Source organism: Crinia signifera, chromosome 6 (assembly GCF_055691185.1).
Source record: "Crinia signifera chromosome 6, ASM5569118v1, whole genome shotgun sequence".
NCBI classification, from domain to species: domain Eukaryota; kingdom Metazoa; phylum Chordata; class Amphibia; order Anura; family Myobatrachidae; genus Crinia; species Crinia signifera.
The window spans coordinates 24,270,543-24,290,578 of record NC_139222.1 but is presented as its reverse complement, the minus strand read 5'-3'; the positions used below and the strand labels follow the sequence as shown (position 1 = coordinate 24,290,578).

At 44.5% G+C, this 20,036-nt stretch overlaps 1 protein-coding gene across 7 annotated transcripts in view; it reads left to right on the top strand.

Moving 5' to 3' along the window:
• LOC146010146 (uncharacterized) overlaps positions 1-19,338 on the top strand; it is an 85,168-nt gene extending 65,830 nt beyond the window's left edge. For 6 of the 7 annotated variants that reach the window (XM_083151095.1, XM_083151094.1, XM_083151098.1 and 3 more), the window contains 2 exons: positions 10,678-10,779; positions 11,658-19,338. In XM_083151095.1, coding sequence (XP_083007221.1) covers positions 10,678-10,779; positions 11,658-13,150 — 1,595 coding nt within the window. In that variant the 3' untranslated portion in view covers positions 13,151-19,338. The remainder of the gene's footprint in view (positions 1-10,677; positions 10,780-11,657) is intronic. The other variant, XM_083151099.1, reaches the window with a different exon arrangement.
• Positions 19,339-20,036: the final 698 nt, after the last annotated feature.

Sequence of the window (20,036 nt, the reverse complement as noted above, 5' to 3'; positions counted from 1 at the left end):
TCAAAATAGTGAATAACTAACATAGACCATATGTCTACTTTATGTTGACATCATTATTTCAACTTCCTTTTAATTTTTTGGGACACTAGGAGGCTTACAATATGAATAGCAAATTCTCAAATTTTCAAGAAAATTTCAAACACTGATTTTTTTAGGGACCAGTTCAGTTCTGATGTGACTTTGAGGGACTTGTATGTGAGACACCCCCATAAATGATGCCATTTCAAAAACTGCACCCCTCACAGTATTCAAAACAGCATTTTGGAAGTTTGTTAACCCTTTAGGTGTTTCACAGGAATTAAAACAAAGTGTAGGTGAAATTTCAAAATTTCTTTTTTTTTGCAGATTTGCAATTTTAATACATTTTTATAAGGAACACAGTACATTTTACTAGAGAAATGTGACTAAAAATTGATTCCCCCAATTCTTTTGTTTTCATAAATATCCTATATGTGGCCCTCGTGTGCACGGTGACCAAACCACAGGCTTCATAATAGAAGGAGCACCTACTTGATTTTGGAGCCTTTTTATGAGATTATTTTTTAGGCACCATGTAGGTTTCAAGGCACCATAAGATGCTAAAAGTTAGGAACCCCCCCACAAGTGACCCCATTTTGCAAACTACACCCCTCAGGGAATTCATCTAGGGGTATAGTGTACATTTCAAACCCCCAGGGGTTTCACCAATTGTGGTACAACTGGGCAGTGAAAATGAAAAATTATTTTTTTTACACAAAAATGCAGTTCTGGCTCCAAATTTGTCATTTTCAGAAGGTATGAAGGAGACAAAGCACCCCAAAATCTGTGCCCCAATTTCTCCCGAGTACGGCAATGCCTCACATGTGACCAAAAAATACCAGTTGGGTGCATGGCAGGACTCAGAAGGGAAGGAGTGATTTTTGGATTTTGCAGCTCAGATTCTGGTGGAATTTTGGTGGGTGCTATGTCGCATTAGCAAGACCCCCCAAGCACCAATACAGTGGAACCCCCCCACAAGTCACCCCATTTTGCAAACTACACCCCTCAGGGAATTCATCTAGGGGTATAGTGTACATTTCAAACCCCCAGGGGTTTCACCAATTTTGATACAAGTGGGCAGTGAAAATGAAAAATTACATTTTTTTACACAAAAATGCAGTTCTGGCTCAAAATTTTTCATTTTCAGAAGGTATGAAGGAGAAAAAGCACCCCAAAATCTGTGCCCCAATTTCTCCCGAGTACGGCAATGCCTCACATGTGACCAAAAAATACCAGTTGGGTGCATGGCAGGACTCAGAAGGGAAGGAGTGATTTTTGGATTTTGCAGCACAGATTCTGGTGGAATGAATGGTGGGTGCTATGTTGCACCAATACAGTGGAACCCCCCCACAAGTCACCCCATTTTGCAAAGTACACCCCTCAGGGAATTCATCTAGGGGTATAGTGTACATTTCAAACCCCCAGGGGTTTCACCAATTTTGATACAAGTGGGCAGTGAAAATGAAAAATTACATTTTTTTACACAAAAATGCAGTTCTGGCTCAAAATTTTTCATTTTCAGAAGGTATGAAGGAGAAAAAGCACCCCAAAATATGTGCCCCAATTTCTCCCGAGTACGGAAATGCCTCACATGTGACCAAAAAATACCAGTTGGGTGCATGGCAGGACTCAGAAGGGAAGGAGTGATTTTTGGATTTTGCAGCTCAGATTCTGGTGGAATTTTGGTGGGTGCTATGTCGCATTAGCAAGACCCCCCAAGCACCAATACAGTGGAACCCCCCCACAAGTCACCCCATTTTGCAAACTACACCCCTCAGGGAATTCATCTAGGGGTATAGTGTACATTTCAAACCCCCAGGGGTTTCACCAATTTTGATACAAGTGGGCAGTGAAAATGAAAAATTACATTTTTTTACACAAAAATGCAGTTCTGGCTCAAAATTTTTCATTTTCAGAAGGTATGAAGGAGAAAAAGCACCCCAAAATCTGTGCCCCAATTTCTCCCGAGTACGGCAATGCCTCACATGTGACCAAAAAATACCAGTTGGGTGCATGGCAGGACTCAGAAGGGAAGGAGTGATTTTTGGATTTTGCAGCACAGATTCTGGTGGAATGAATGGTGGGTGCTATGTTGCACCAATACAGTGGAACCCCCCCACAAGTCACCCCATTTTGCAAAGTACACCCCTCAGGGAATTCATCTAGGGGTATAGTGTACATTTCAAACCCCCAGGGGTTTCACCAATTTTGATACAAGTGGGCAGTGAAAATGAAAAATTACATTTTTTTACACAAAAATGCAGTTCTGGCTCAAAATTTTTCATTTTCAGAAGGTATGAAGGAGAAAAAGCACCCCAAAATATGTGCCCCAATTTCTCCCGAGTACGGAAATGCCTCACATGTGACCAAAAAATACCAGTTGGGTGCATGGCAGGACTCAGAACGGAAGGAGTGATTTTTGGATTTTGCGGCTCAGATTCTGGTGGAATTTTGGTGGGTGCTATGTCGCATTAGCAAGACCCCCCAAGCACCAATACAGTGGAACCCCCCCACAAGTCACCCCATTTTGAAAACTACACCCCTCAGGGAATTCATCTAGGGGTATAGTGTACATTTCAAACCCCCAGGGGTTTCACCAATTTTGATACAAGTGGGCAGTGAAAATGAAAAATTAAATTTTTTACACAAAAATGCAGTTCTGGCTCGAAATTTTTCATTTTCAGAAGGTATGAAGGAGAAAAAGCACCCCAAAATCTGTGCCCCAATTTCTCCCGAGTACGGCAATGCCTCACATGTGACCAAAAAATACCAGTTGGGTGCATGGCAGGACTCAGAACGGAAGGAGTGATTTTTGGATTTTGCAGCTCAGATTCTGGTGGAATTTTGGTGGGTGCTATGTCGCATTAGCAAGACCCCCCAAGCACCAATACAGTGGAACCCCCCCACAAGTCACCCCATTTTGAAAACTACACCCCTCAGGGAATTCATCTAGGGGTATAGTGTACATTTCAAACCCCCAGGGGTTTCACCAATTTTGATACAAGTGGGCAGTGAAAATGAAAAATTACATTTTTTTACACAAAAATGCAGTTCTGGCTCAAAATTTTTCATTTTCAGAAGGTATGAAGGAGAAAAACAACCCCAAAATCTGTGCCCCAATTTCTCCCGAGTACGGCAATGCCTCACATGTGACCAAAAAATACCAGTTGGGTGCATGGCAGGACTCAGAACGGAAGGAGTGATTTTTGGATTTTGCAGCACAGATTTTGGTGGAATGAATGGTGGGTGCTATGTTGCACCAATACAGTGGAACCCCCCCACAAGTCACCCCATTTTGCAAAGTACACCCCTCAGGGAATTCATCTAGGGGTATAGTGTACATTTCAAACCCCCAGGGGTTTCACCAATTTTGATACAAGTGGGCAGTGAAAATGAAAAATTACATTTTTTTACACAAAAATGCAGTTCTGGCTCAAAATTTTTCATTTTCAGAAGGTATGAAGGAGAAAAAGCACCCCAAAATATGTGCCCCAATTTCTCCCGAGTACGGAAATGCCTCACATGTGACCAAAAAATACCAGTTGGGTGCATGGCAGGACTCAGAACGGAAGGAGTGATTTTTGGATTTTGCGGCTCAGATTCTGGTGGAATTTTGGTGGGTGCTATGTCGCATTAGCAAGACCCCCCAAGCACCAATACAGTGGAACCCCCCCACAAGTCACCCCATTTTGAAAACTACACCCCTCAGGGAATTCATCTAGGGGTATAGTGTACATTTCAAACCCCCAGGGGTTTCACCAATTTTGATACAAGTGGGCAGTGAAAATGAAAAATTACATTTTTTACACAAAAATGCAGTTCTGGCTCGAAATTTTTCATTTTCAGAAGGTATGAAGGAGAAAAAGCACCCCAAAATCTGTGCCCCAATTTCTCCCGAGTACGGCAATGCCTCACATGTGACCAAAAAATACCAGTTGGGTGCATGGCAGGACTCAAAAGGGAAGGAGTGATTTTTGGATTTTGCAGCTCAGATTCTGGTGGAATTTTGGTGGGTGCTATGTCGCATTAGCAAGACCCCCCAAGCACCAATACAGTGGAACCCCCCCACAAGTGACCCCATTTTGCAAACTACACCCCTCAGGGAATTCATCTAGGGGTATAGTGTACATTTAAAACCCCCAGGGGTTTCACCAATTTTGATACAAGTGGGCAGTGAAAAAGAAAAATTACATTTTTTACACAAAAATGCAGTTCTGGCTCAAAATTTTTCATTTTCAGAAGGTATGAAGGAGAAAAAGCACCCCAAAATCTGTGCCCCAATTTCTCCCGAGTACGGCAATGCCTCACATGTGACCAAAAAATACCAGTTGGGTGCATGGCAGGACTCAGAAGGGAAGGAGTGATTTTTGGATTTTGCAGCACAGATTCTGGTGGAATGAATGGTGGGTGCTATGTTGCACCAATACAGTGGAACCCCCCCCACAAGTCACCCCATTTTGCAAACTACACCCCTCAGGGAATTCATCTAGGGGTATAGTGTACATTTCAAACCCCCAGGGGTTTCACCAATTTTGATACAAGTGGGCAGTGAAAATGAAAAATTACATTTTTTTACACAAAAATGCAGTTCTGGCTCAAAATTTTTCATTTTCAGAAGGAATGAAGGAGACAAAGCACCCCAAAATCTGTGCCCCAATTTCTCCCGAGTACGGCAATGCCTCATGTGTGACCAAAAAGTGGCAGGACTCAGAAGGGAAGGAGTGATATTTGGATTTTGCAGCACAAATTCTGGTGGAATGATGGTGGGTGCTATGTCGCATTAGCAAGACCCCCAAAGCACCAATACAGTGGAACCCCCCCACAAGTGACCCCATTTTGCAAACTACACCCCTCAGGGAATTCATCTAGGGGTATAGTGTACATTTCAAACCCCCAGGGGTTTCACCAATTTTGATACAAGTGGGCAGTGAACATGAAAAATTACATTTTTTTACACAAAAATGCAGTTCTGGCTCAAAATTTTTCATTTTCACAAGGAATGAAGGAGACAAAGCACCCCAAAATCTGTGCCCCAATTTCTCCCGAGTACGGCAATGCCTCACATGTGACCAAAAAATACCAGTTGGGTGCATGGCAGGACTCAGAAGGGAAGGAGTGATTTTTGGATTTTGCGGCTCAGATTCTGGTGGAATGAATGGTGGGTGCTATGTGGCATTAGCAAGACCCCCGAAGCACGGTGAAATTATGAACCTAATATTCCATAGATGTGTGGTATATTTTAAAACACTCCTTTATACATAGGCCGGGTTTGTCGGGGCAAGTGTCACACTGGAAAATAGTTTGCTTTCTTATTCCCTTTTTATAGCAAACTTTGCACCTTTTTTGTGTCCTGCCCTTTTTTCCAGTGGAGGGGATTTCATCAGGAAAATGCTGCCCTGGTACAATACGGGGGCCAGTACTAGAAGTACTGGGGCCCTCTGCCTGCTGGTTCCCAAATATTAGGCCCTTTATGACTTCCTCTTGAAAGTGCATAAATGTCCCCCTCTGGCCGGTAGAACGGAATAGCACGTAAGCGTTATACAGTGCCATCTGGATGATATACACGGCCACCTTCTTGTACCAGATTTTTGTTTTCCGCAGGGCACTGTACGGCTTCAGTACCTGATCTGAAAGATCCACTCCGCCCATGTACCTATTGTAATCCAGGATACAATTAGGTTTTGAGGTGTGGGTACTGGTACCTCGTACAGGGACGGAGGTGGTACTGTCTCCGTGAATTGTTGTCAGTATAAGGACATCCCTCTTGTCCTTATATTTGACCAACAACATATTTTCGTTGCATATTCCCCTGCTTTCACCCCTTCTCATTACTTGGGCAATGTGCGTTTTTGGGAGGCCTCTTTGGTTCTTGCGCACAGTACCGCAAGCTGCTGTACCTCTTGAACCAAGGGCCTTAAACAGGGGGATGCTGGTGTAAAAGTTATCCACATAGAGGTGATAACCTTTATCCAGGAAGGGGTGCACTAAATCCCAGACAATTTTCCCACTAACACCTACGAGGGAGGGGGGGCATTCTGGCGGTTCAATTCTTGAATCCTTCCCTTCATAAACCCTAAACCTGTGGGTGTACCCTGAGGTGCTTTCACACAGTTTATACATTTTTATGCCATACCTTGCCCTCTTACTGGGAAGGTACTGGCGGAATTTAACCCTTCCTTTAAAATGTATAAGGGACTCGTCGATACAAATACATTTTTCAGGGATGTACACCTCTTCAAATTTGGCACTGAAATGATCAATGACCGGCCTGACTTTGAATAGCCGGTCAAAGGTGGGATCATCTCTGGGTGGGCACTGTGCATTATCGGTGTAATGTATAAATTTAAGAATTGTCTCAAATCGAGTCCGGGTCATGGCCATACGGTAAAATGGAGTACTGTACAGAACATCTGTACTCCAATATTGCCTAATTTCTGGCTTTTTTACTATGCCCATATGAAACACCAGACCCCAAAACGTCATCATCTCTACTGCATCTACAGGGGTCCACCTAGCAAATGATGACGTGGGGTTTTGAGCAATAAACTGCTGGGCATATAAATTAGTTTGGTCCACCATTAAATTTATAAAATCATCAGAGAAAAATAATTTGAAAAAGTCAATTTCTCTGAGACCTGTGGAATCAAATTGGATTCTGGCATGGCCAAAAACTCAGGAACCTGGGGCTCAAAATTGTCTGGTGGTGGGGTCCATACGAGATCAATTATTGGGGGGGGGGTCTCAGCTGCTCTACGGGGGCGTCTTTGAGGGGGTCCCTCATCACCAGAGGAGGAAGAGGAGCTTAAGGCGAATCCTTCAAATTCCCCGCTTGCATCACTGGCTGTGTCAGAGTCAGAAGCAAGCATGGCATATGCCTCCTCCACTGAATACATTCTCCTGGATGACTGGGAGGACATTTGGGAGGACATTTGGGATGCCATTTTTATTTTTGTGTTACTGGTAGTGAAATGTTTCAACACGTGTATAGTGTAGGGGGGGGTACAAACTTTATTTCAATCCGGGGGGTATGTAGTGTGTAGTGTGTATGTGGTGCAGAAAAAAAAAAATACTTTATACCAATAAAAAAAAAAAAAATGAAGGGGTTAAAAATAAAAAATTTAAGGGGTTAAAAAAAAAAAAAAAGGTCCTGCGCCAAAAATTGAGCACAGATGTTGGTCAGTAACGTCTGTCACTGAACAGCGCTCAAAGGCAACAGGAATTTGATCAAAAAAAAAAAAAAATAGATCAACCCTGTGCCGAAAAAGATGATCAGTGATGTACGTCACTGATCAGCGCACAGCGGCCACAGGACACCCACAAAATCACAGTGTGTGTAAAAAAAAAATTTAAAAAAGACCCCACAGCACACACACAAAAAAAAAAGGTGATCAGTGATGCGACACTGATTACCAGTGAGGTGCAGCAGGTGCACAACCTTTGGTGCAACTGACAGGTATATATAAAAAAAAAAAAACCTCTGTACCCCCAAAAAAGTTGCTGATCACCTCAGATATAGTGATCAGCACAAAAGGCGGGGGCAGCAGACACAAAATTTAGCACTCTCTATCACTCTCTGTCACTATCTCTCTCTATCTCTCTATCTCTCACTATCTATCACTCTATGACACTGCAGCAGCAGCACTGACAGGTATATCTATATATAAAAAAAAACCTGCGCCCCCAAAAAGTTGCTGATCAGTTAATTTATACTGATCAGCACAAAAGGAGGGGGCAGCAGTCAGTTATATAAAAAATATATAGCACAATCTGTCACTATCTCTCTCTATCTCTCTCTCTCTATCTCTCTCTATCTCTCTATAACTATCACACTGCAGCAGCACAAAATATAGCACTCTGTCACTAGGCCTCTCTATCTATCTCTCTCTCTCTATCTCTCTCTCTCTATCTATAACTATATCACACTGCAGCAGCACAAAATATAGCACTCTCTGACACTATCTCTCTCTCTATCTCTCTCTCTCTATCTCTCTCTATCTCTCTATAACTATCACACTGCAGCAGCACAAAATATAGCACTCTGTCACTAGGCCTCTCTATCTATCTCTCTCTCTCTATCTCTCTCTATCTATAACTATATCACACTGCAGCAGCACAAAATATAGCACTCTCTGACACTATCTCTCTCTCTATCTCTCTCTATCTCTCTCTATCTCTCTCTATCTCTCTCTATCTCTATCTATCTCTCTATCTAGCTAGTACACTGCAGCAGCACAATTTCACAGGAAGGCACAAGTAGCAACAGGATCCAGGAAGCAGTGATGAAGCAGCGATCAGGTAAGTATGGAGCAAGTATGGAGCAAGGTTCTGGTCAGTATGGCGGCAGGGGGGTACGGTGACCGCACTGCACGCTATTCCAGACCGGAATGGCGTCTGCAGTGCAGTCACCGTTAGTTTAAATCCCCCTCCTTGGCTGTGATTGGTCCGTCGGTCCGACGGACCAATCACGGCCTTTGGGGGCGGGCGGGGTGAGGTGGGGTGACACCAGTGTCACCCTTACACCCCGCGGTGATTGGTGCTGTACTTTACAGCACCAATCACCTCTGATCCCGTGTCACCGGCGAACGTTATTCGCCGGTGACACAGGAAAACGCTGTAATTGGCTGTTCACACTGAACAGCCAATCACAGCGATCGCCGACGGGGGGGCGGCATCGCAGCCCCCCCTGGGCATGCACGGACATGTCTGCTGTCAGGGACAGCAGACATGTTGAAACTGTCACCGCGTCTATAGACGCGGTGACAGTTTAAATCCATGACGTACATTTACGCCATGTGTCGGGAAGTGCTTCCCGACCATGACGTAAATGTACGTCAAATGTCGGGAAGGGGTTAAAAATGCATTCAGTTCGAAATCGATGTTCATTCCTTTAGGCATTAAGGATTGCATTTCATAGATCCATTTTGTCTCTGTTTGTTTAAGTAATTTAATGAAATCTCCGCCTCTCCAGTGTTGGGCAACTTTTTTTATTCCAATGCAGCATAGACCAGATGGATTTTTATTGTGTTTTTGTAAAAAATGGTTGGATAAACTATGGGTAGTGAGGCCCCTTTTAATATTATAAATATGTTCGGAGAACCTGATTTTTAATTGTCTTTTGGTTTAGCCAATATATTGATCACAAGGGCAACATAGGAGCTATATGACTCCTTCTGATTCGCAAGAGATATTTTCTTTGATGTTATATTCTTTCTTTGTGACTTGGGATGAAAAAGTGGTTATGGGTTTTGTTGAGATATTCTTTTGATTTTTGCAAGCTTTACAATTAAGGCAACAATGGAAATCTTTTGTTAATCTTTCTTTCTTTTTTTTTTTTTGAGAAATGGGTTTGATGAAACTTGTGACAAGTTCCTGACGGAGTTTTTTTGCTTTTTTTGTAGATTATTTTTGGTTTATCTGACAGTAGTGGTTTAAGATCATCATCTAAGTGTAGAATAGACCAATTCTTTTTGAGGATGTTTTCAAAGATATGATGATTACTATTGAATTGAGTGATGAAGGTGATGTTTTCATTGGCAGTTTTTTGTCTATTTTTATATTTAATGGTTTCTTGGCGGTTTAAATTGGTGACCGTTGTTAGTTGATTACGAAGTGTTTCTTCTTTGTAACCTTTCTCTAGGAAATTCTGTGTCATCTTTTCGCTCTGTTCCAAAAAGGTGTCATCTGTGCAATTTCTGCACAGTCTTTAGTATTGGCCTAGTGGAATGTTTTTGACCCAGTTTCTATGGTGTTACTTTGGACTGGAAGAATATTATTGCCGTCCACTGGTGTGGTATATATTTTTGTAGTGATGGTCCCTTCTTCAATGGTGATTTCCAGATCCAAGAAGATGATTTTCTCTTTGCTGGTAACTGTGGTGAATTGAAGATTTAGTGAGCTGGTATTGAGGTAGTTACAGAATTCTTCCAATTCTGTTTCTGTGCCCCCCCAGACGAAGATGAAGTCGTCGATATATCTTTTCCATACAATTATGTTTTTCCGGTATGTATTTTCGGGCCATATAAAATCTTCTTCCCATTTAGAGACAAACAGATTGGTATAAGAGGGGGCGAAAGGAGTGCCCATGGCGGTCCCACAGGTTTGAATGTAGAATGTGTCGTTGTTCCAGAAATAATTATGTTGCAAAATAAATTGAATTCTTTTCCATGATGAAGTTGATCTTGTTCGTAGCTAATTTAGTAGTTTTTGTGAGATTGTGGAGAGTGTGGTCGCAGCCTTCTTTGTTGGTGGATGGATGTATATAGAGAGGTAACATCACTGGTACAAAGAATATAGTTGTTCTTCCACTCCAGGTTTTCTAAGATGTGAAGAATGTGGATGGTGTCTTTGAGGTAACTGGGTTGGGTACAAACTATAGGTTGGAGAAATGAATCAAGAACAACTGAGAAATTAGATGAGATTGAGCTAATGCCGGAAACGATAGGGCGGCCTGGTGGGTGAGTTGAGTTTTTATGTATCTTGGGTAAACAGTAAAAAGTAGGTATTTTCGGATGGTCAATTTTAATGAATTTGTATTCATTTTGATTGATGATTCCTAAAAGGAAGGCTTCATCAGGTATATCTGTCAGTTTTTTTTGAAAGTTGATGGATCATTGGAGAGAGTCTGTATCTGATAGTAACCTGGATATTTCCTCTTCGTAGATGAAAGATATTGTGCATCCACACTGATCACTGGGTGCAAACGGCATGAGCAATACTGGCAGATTGACCTGCAGGTCTGGAAGATGTCAACAATTAGCGGAGGTGTGTGTGGGGGGTATATCTGCATAATATATAATGTAGTGGACGGATTGTCCTCCATACACACTGCCCAGTACATAGTAACTGATAACAACTACGGGGGGCACAATTACATGTCTGCCCAATTCAGCTGCTGATCACTGCCGGCTTCTGCAGCGGGTATATGGATGGCAGGAGATTGGCCTCACACACAGCGCCATGCACCATCTAGCTTTAGGGGGTCGATCCTATTAGGTCCAAAGGGTGTGAGGTGCCATTTGGGTTCTGTTTTCATGCATTTAAATGCTGAAAACTGCACCCGAATCAAGCCGATTTCGCTCCCTTCGCTGGGACGAATTTGCTCAAAATTGCTTGCACCCCTATGGAGGTGTGAGCGTATTTAAGCAAATTCAGCTCCCCATAAAGTGCACCCGGTGCCATGATGATTCGCACTCGCGATATCCACATAATAGGATCGACCACTGGGTATGTTGACCATCGGCTGCGTTGCAGAGCTGACTCTATAGAGTGACTCTGTGTTGAATGGTGATTTCTGTTGTATTGTATCGATGGTGTATTCATTCGTATTTGTAAATACAAATACGAATGTCCCATCAATACCAATACAAAAATTCTTATTTTTGGCATAGTAAATGGCAAAAAAAAATTCGTATTTTCGTATAAAAATACTATTTTTTTTTCACGGATTCATCTTTGTAAATTTCCCCCTGTATGTCTGACTGACGTCATTCACAGACCTATCACTGGCTGACAGACCATCGATATATCGGCCAGTGTGTGCGCAGCATTAGACGTGTTCAGTTTAAGTGATAAAACCTCCATGAACATTTGCTTCTCAATGTAAACAATTCTGTCTGTTGTCATTCATCTGTTTCCTGTAGATGGGCGCACAAGCAGGAATACCTCGGAGGGAGATCTCATTGTGTCTCCAGATTATATACTAGAAGATAAGAAAATCAGACAAGATTCTCCAGAGGAAAACCCCATTATCCCCAATACACACCCAACATTTCCCAGTGCAGAGATTTCATCTGGTCCCTCTAGTCATGAGGAACCTTCTCCTGATCAGTCAGACCTTACTACACACAGTACAGACCATAAAGATGATACAGTATCATCCAGTTCTGAGTTTGGTGACAGTTCTGTACATCTGTCAGATTCTGTTTTACATCAGAGACATCACACAGGGGAGAAACCATTTCCATGCTCTGAATGTGGGAAATGTTTTAAAAGCAAATCAAATCTTTTTAGACACGAGAGAAGTCACACAGGAAAGAAACCATTTTCATGTTCTGAATGTGGGAAAAGTTTTAGCAAAAAAGAGAGTCTAGTTAAACATGAGAGAAGTCACACAGGTGAGAAACCATTTTCATGCTCTGAATGTGAGAAATGTTTTGCAACTAAATCAGCTCTTGTTAGTCATGAGAAAAGTCACACAGGTGAGAAACCATTTTCATGTTCTGAATGTGCAAAAAGTTTTAGCAGAAAAGACAGTTTAGTTAAACACAAGAGACATCACACAGGCGAGAAACCATTTTCATGCTCCGAATGTGAGAAATGTTTCACAATGAAATCAACTCTTGTAAGACATGAGAGATGTCACACAGGTGAGAAACCATTTTCATGTTCTGAATGTGGGAAATGTTTCACAATGAAATCAACTCTTGTTAGACATGAAAGAAGTCACACAGGTGAGAAACCATATTCATGCTCTGAGTGTGGGAAATGTTTTGCCATTAAATCCGCTCTTGTTACGCATGAGAGAGTTCATACAGGTGAAAAACCATTTTCATGCTCTGAATGTGGGAAATGTTTTACAGATAAATCATCTCTTGTTAGACATGAGAGAAGTCAAAGAGGTGAAAAACCATTTTCATGCTCTGAATGTGGGAAATGTTTTACAGATAAATCAGCTCTTGGTAGACATGAGAGAAGTCACACAGGTGAGAAACCATTTTCATGCTCTGAATGCGAGAAATATTTTATAGATAAATCATCTCTTATTACACACGAGAGAAGTCACACAGGTGTGAAACCATATTCATGCTCTTTGTGTGGGAAATGTTTTGCAATTAAATCAGCTCTTGTTAGGCATGAGAGAAGTCACACAGGTGAAAAACCATTTTCATGCTCTGAATGTGGGAAATGTTTTGAAAAGAATACCCATCTTTTTAGACATGAGAGAAGTCACACAGGTGAGAAACTATTTTCATGTTCTGAATGTGAGAAATGTTTTACACAGAAATCATCTCTTGTAACACATCAGAGATATCACACAGGTGAGAAACCATTTTCATGCTCTGAATGTGGGAAATGTTTTACAACTAAATCAGCTGTTTGTACACACCAGAAAACTCACACACACAAAATATAACATATAACACTGCAGTTTGCATACATTGGGGGTAGAGTGGTGATAGGCGTCGACACTTTACAATTCTTACAGTGTGGCAGGCTCCTCCCCCTCTATCCCCCTCCCAGACCTCTGTCTTAGAAATGTGCCTGTAGGTGGATCCCTGGGCCTGGTCTCCTTAGGGGACTATGTTTTTAGTACTTTCCTTTGTATTCATATATATTTTACAATGAGGACAGGCATACGGAGGAAGCCAACTGTCTGACTGCAATGTGGGAACCCCTGGGGGAGGGTCAGGCCACCACCACCTGCGGTGTGCCTCGCTGACCCAGCAACCGGTGCCTCCACATCGGGGACCAGTCGCGGCGGCTCATACCACACCGCCAGGGGTCCAGGCTCAGGTAAGGGCGCACATTCGCCATGTGGTATCCTGGCCAGTTCAGCGCGCTGGGTGGGCAGACGAGTCTGTAAGGCCACTGTACACCACGTGTGTGCTTCTACCCAGCCTCTTCCTCCCTGCAGAGCTGGCATCCTCCTACAGATGAGCGACATTACCCGCACTACAGACTACAGATTCTGTGCTCGTGGTGCGATATCCGCTGACCTGCACAGTCTCAGCGCTTCCCCTCATCTTTACTTTATTCTTTGGGAGATGTCAGGGGGCCACAGGGCTAACAGTGGGTAGTGAGCGGGAGAGCGACCATTCCAGCCCCAGATAGATTAAACTTCATACCGCTGCTCCCAGTCAGCTAGGCTCCTCCCCTCCTCTACCCCGCCTCCAAGCTAGACAACGCAGTTTTTTTGGTGCTGGCATCATGCACCACAGAGAGGGGCTGCATCATGCAGCCTTCTTATTTTGAAACTTTGTTTTTATCTTTTTTTTACACTGACACGGTAGTCAGTGACAGGGCAGCAGTGCTGAGGGTCTCAGACACCTGCGCTGCTGCTCCATCACCCGGGCCCGGCAGCTGCACACCACTCACGGGTGCGTAACCGTGGCTGGGCCCGGGCACTTGGGGGACAGCAACTGGGCACTAGGACTTCTGATGAAGGTAACGCGTTCCCCCGCTGAGAGCGCATGCGATCTTAGCGGCTGTAGCAGCCTGGCTTCGGGGACCGCCGGGCTATACTAGCAAGCAGCCGGACTGTGTGGGCAGCGGCATCGGTAAGTGAGGTCACTCGTCGCATGCTGGATCCCTGCAATTTTACCAGCGCTGCATGAGATCCTTATTCCATGGTTGCCATTTGCTAGTAGGGGGTGTGGGCTCCCCTCACTCAGCCCCTCCCCCGGGGACATTAGGAAGGGTATAGCTACGTGTGCTCCCTCCACTGGTCCCTGTCTGTAACCCTGGTAACAGGCAGGTAACCCTGTGCAAGTCCATTCGGACAATGCTACGACGGTCGCTTATATCAACCACCAGGGGGAGTCCTCCCACATTTTTTAATGGTCAGATGGGAAGATCCCGGCTCTCTCTGCGATCTTTATCCTTAGGGTTCCTCAATTGGGAAGCAGACTTTCTCAGCGGTCAGACTCCAGATGCCGGCGAATGGGCACTCCATCCAAGGCGTTCCAGATGTTGGTGCACTGTTGGGACAGACTCGATGTGGACTTGATGGCATCACACCACAATCACCAGGTCACCCTGTATGGGTCCAGGTCTGGGGGCCTGCACGGTAGACGCCCTGTCAGCCCCGTGGCCGTTTGCTCTGATGTACGCCTTACCTCCCTCCCCCCATCTTGCTCCTCAGAGTTCTTCGTAAGTTGAAGAAGGAAGGGGCCATGTTGATCCTGATGGCCCCACATTGGCCCAGGAGGATCTGGTTCTTGGATCTGCAGTGGCCCCTCCATTCCGTCTATCTCTATGGCCAGACTTGCTCACTCAAGGTGCGTGTCTAAATCCGAACCAGGCAGTGTCTAGCTTTGACAGGGTGGCTGTTGAGATCTCCTTGTTAGGAGCTAAATGCTTTAACTCAAGGGTAATATCAACTTCGCTCAAGGCCCCATTCTTTGGCTGGTACTTATCGCATCTGGGCCTTTTGTTGGTGTCGCACTCGCCGTTTCAATCCCAGGACTTATCGTTTGGCCAGGATTCTGTCGTTCTTGCAGAAGGGTTGAGTCTTGTCTGCACTTGTCTTCTTTTGAAAGTACAAGTTTTGGCTCTATCCATCCTGTTCCGCAGGAGGTTGGCATTATTGCAGGATGACTGCACTTTCATACAGGGTGTCCTGCGTATCCCACCTCCCTTTGTTCCCCCCCGGATGCTCTGCAGGATCTTTCCCTGGTCCTTGGAGCTCTTCAGGGTGCTCTGTTTGAACCGTTGAGGGCGGTGGACCTTTTGCTGGGGAAACCGTTTTACTGTTGGCAATTGCTTAGGCATGGAGGGTGTCTGACCTGTCGGCTCTATCCTGTCAGTCACCTTTCCTGATCTTATATCCTGATGGGGCGATCCCTGCCTTTCGGCGAACAGATGCCTCTCCTGAACAGTCTTCCCTAGATGTGGTCCCATCTTTGCGCATCTATGTGCTATCTATATGCGCTGCACTAAGGCTCTTTGGAAATCGGACTCTCTCTTTAAGCAGACTGTTGCCTGGTGGCTGAGATTGGTCATCATTCAGGCATACTTGGGCGCCTCCCTCCCAGTTCCTGCGGGGGTCCAGGCTCATTCCTCGAGGTCTGTGGGTGCATCTTGGGCTGCTAGGGGTGGTGCAATAGCAGAGCAACTTTGCAAGGTCGCGACTTCATCGTCTGTCAATAGTTACTTTATTACGCTTTTATGCGTTTGATACGTTTGCCTCCCAGGATTCTGCGTTTTGGCCAGAGTGTACTGGCCATGGCACAGGCGCGTTCCCAACCTTAGGTGGCTGCTTTAGGACGTCCCACTGTTATCCCTGTGGCCCCTGACGTCTCCCGCAGAAGAAAACGAGATTTATGTTTTACCTGTTGAATCTCTTTCTTTGAGGACATCGGGGGCCACAGGGATCCCTCCCTGCTGCGCCTGCTTCAGTTGTATTGAAGTTAATAGTTCCTCTTTTAAGTGAACTCACACATATTATTGTTAATGGTTCCTCTGTTGAGGGACCTCACATATGTGCAGTATAGTGTTTCTCTTCCTTCTCTCTTGTCTCCTGCCTTGGCTTGTTAAAAAACTGAGTTGCCTGGTTTGGAGGCGGGGTAGTGGAGGGGAGGAGCCTGGCTGACCTGGGAGCAGAGTAGCAAGAAGTATAACCTTTCTGGTGCTGGAATGTTGGCTCATCTGCTCACTACCCAGTGTGAGCCCTGTGGCCCCTGACATCCTCGAAGAGAGATTTAGCAGGTAAGATATAAATCTAATTTTTCTCTTGCAGGACAGTGAGTTGTATTGCATTGTGGCTGAGTGTATGAACATATAGATATATCTATATTATTACAATTGTGGGTGTCAATTTGGGGTTTGGTGGCTCCTCTCCCCCTATTGTCTTATTTCTCTATCCGCCTTGTATATCTTGGTGTATGTGTGACCTTGCTGTGAGAATGACACAAGGTCCATCTACCACTTAGAAGCTGCTCACTTGCAGCGCAAGGAACGGTTATACTCCGCATACTGGTGCTGCTCTCTGTGACTCATGTTACAGTGGATCCGATCCCCGGTGCTGCTACAAGATGTCTTTTGGGCATATCATTGTTTTCTACAGCTTGGATGGATTATAAAGTTCCAAAAGTCCCAGCTGTTGCTGCCCTAAAGACCGCTGTTCCCTGGATTGCTTCTGAACATGGTAGACCAGAAGGTAGAAGGTTTTCCTGCCACTGGACCGGATTCTCTCCTTACAGGACTTGGTTCCACCTTTGCATTCAGTAGCTTCCTTTTAAAGCTCTCCCATATGGCCAATTCTATTCCCGGAGTTTCCAGCTAGATCTTCCCGCCCAGTGGACAGGATCTCCCCTCCATATGCAGTGGTTGGTGAAGCTGGCACCAGAGACCCATCTCTCGCTCCCTGATGGCTAAACTCCACAAATCTATTAGAGGGTTGAAGGTTTTGAATATGGGACTGGACAGTGTTGATGATGGATGCCAGCCTTTCGGACTGGCGTGCTTTTGTCTTGCCAGTTTCAAGGTTGCTGGTCAAGACGAGACCAAGTTCTCAATCAACATCCTTAAGGCTTTTCACCAGCTTCAGAGGCAGGAGGACAATTGGGAGGTGGATTTCCTCAGCCGTCAGGATCTCCACCCATGAGAATGCTTCTCCCTTACATCTTTCACACCCAAATCAGCAATTGGAGGTTCCCCAGACCAATTTGATGGTATCCAGACTAAATCACAGACTTCTGAGATACTCTTCTTGTACAAAGGACCTGGCTGCTGAGGCAGTGCATGCCCGTCTCCTTCTGGCAGACAACCCATGGTGTCTTCCTCTAAGGGAAGACATGTTACAACAGGGTCTGTTTGTTCACCCCAATTCAGTGTCTTCGTTTGACAGTGTGGCTGAGTAGGCCTGGGCATCCCTACATTAGTCATCCCTACCATGCTTAGGGCAAGAAAGGCTGTTACTTCGACCCATTACCCTAGGATCTGGAAATCCTATATCTCCTGGTGTGAGCAGCACAGACTACCTACAGCTGTGTTTAGTCTGTGTCGACTTCTACGCTTTCTTCAAGATGGATTTTCAGCAGGGCTTAGGGTGGGTTCTCTATAGGTCCAGGTTTTGGCCTTCTTAGTCTTCTTTCACCAATATCTGGCCCTACTTCCTGATGTCTAAATGTTTCTGATTGGTGTCTTACGACTTCAGCAACTGTTTATGGCTCCTACAGAACCTGGTTAGATTTGTTCCCGAAGGTGGTATCTGCTTTCCACGTCAACCAACCCATTGTGATTCTCTCCTTGGCAGGGGGTTCCAGCTCCTTGGATGTGATACGCGCTCTGCATATCTATGTGGACAGAACGACTTCCTTGAGCGAATCAGATTTGTCTCTTTTTTCCCTATGATGCAGCCAAGAGAGGTTGGCTTGCCGTTTTGGCAGAGTGGTGTTATAGGATGCACAGCGCTCTCCTGTCCATGGGGGGTAGCTTTGGGATGTCACCAATGTATTAAGACTGCAGTGTCCCCTGGTGGATGAAGGAGAACACAGGAATTACTCACCGATAATTCACTTTCTCCGATTCCACAGGGGACACTGTACGCCCAGTGCTGCTCTTTCTGGTGTGTCCTGAATGCCTTGGGTATTGTGACTCTAGGCTTCTTCTAGCTTGGTCCTGTACTATGGGCCTTATTCTAGTGCAGAGAGAATTAGATTTGGGAGATTTATTTTGTTTCTGTGCAGGGAAAATACTGGCTGCTTTATTTTTTACAATATAAATCTCACTTTGAACTAAAACCCCACCCAAATCTATTTCTCTCTGCACAAGTAACATCTGCCCCACCTGCAGTGATCATGGTTTTGTCCATCTAAGAAGGTTTTTGTCAGAAAGATTGAACTAGAATAAGGCCCTATGTTCTCCTGCTCCTCCTACTCTGGAGATTCCCTGGTCTACTTTCTCCTCTCTGGCACAGTTTTCTAAGACTGAGGTCTGGGAGGGGGATAGAGGGGGAGGAGCCTGCCACACTGTAAGAATTTTAGAGTGCCGCCTCCTTCAATCACCACTCTATACCCAATGTATGAAGACTGCAGCGTCCCCTGTGGAATCAGAGAAATGGAATTCTCGGTGATACCAAATTCCTGCTTTCAATTAACTGATCTACATGAAACAGAAGCATCAATACTAAATTCCTCTATCATCCATCGGGTGTGGATTATTAGATAGACCGTGTCTAGATAGACAGTCAATAAATCTACACCAAAGGTCAACATAGGAACATTTAACAGGGTCAAACTGTCGACGTACTGTAAAAGGTAGACATGAGTTTTTTACTTGTTTTGGTGTCAGTATTGACAACTGTTGACAAACTCCCAATTAGTGTAAAGCGTAACCACTTGGTTCCCTCTCCACCCTTGGTGCAAGTTACAAACATGTAATGCCGGCGGCCACATCTGATTGGCTGACTGCATCTGTCATTTATGCTGATGTTCCAGTTCTATTGCTGCTGTGATGTATTCCCATGGTTACAGTGACATGAGCGATCAGTGTGCAATAAGACTCCATGTCTCCTAGTCTGACTGTATATGGGAAAGCAGCTGGTGTATGTATTACTGAGTCATTATATAACCGCATTGTTGTACCTGTGCTTTATGTATAACAGCCTCTCTGTAATATATATGTAATAAATACACTGTGTGACCCTGTACTGTAATGTGTGTGGTGTATACTGATATTTGGGACATCACTATGACTCTGCGCCTCTTGTCACCCCCCGGCACCTATGTAGAGGAGGTGCATGTGCTGGGATTGCCGAGCCAGCCACGTTCCGTGGTACTCACAGCCCACAAGCCCAGCACCATGCAGCTGTTATGGATCCCATTTGGCATCCGGTACTTAGACACAACTCACGGCCACCTCCACATGAGCCCCATAATGTGGGATCTGTTATACCCCTTTTACATCAAAAACCCTGGTCGGACCCTGGTCTTTGGTCACAGCACTTTGACCTGGGTCTGCACCATTTACACTTAACCTGGGTCAGTCCTGGCTTAAATAATAAATAAATATATATATATATATATATATATATATATATATATATATATATATATATATATATATATATATATATATATAGATAGAGCTCGGATGTCTGGCACTCCAGAAAAGTGGGCAACTGCCGCGGTGCCTCCTCAATATCGGATGTAGTACTCAATTTTCAGACCCCAAAGGGAAGAAGACAAGTGGCACTCAGCGTGCTTCCTTTAAAGGTGAATTCTTTTTATTCCATCAAAATGGACAGGTACAGGGGCGTCATGTCGACGTTTCAAGGCCGATTTGCCTTTTCATCAGGA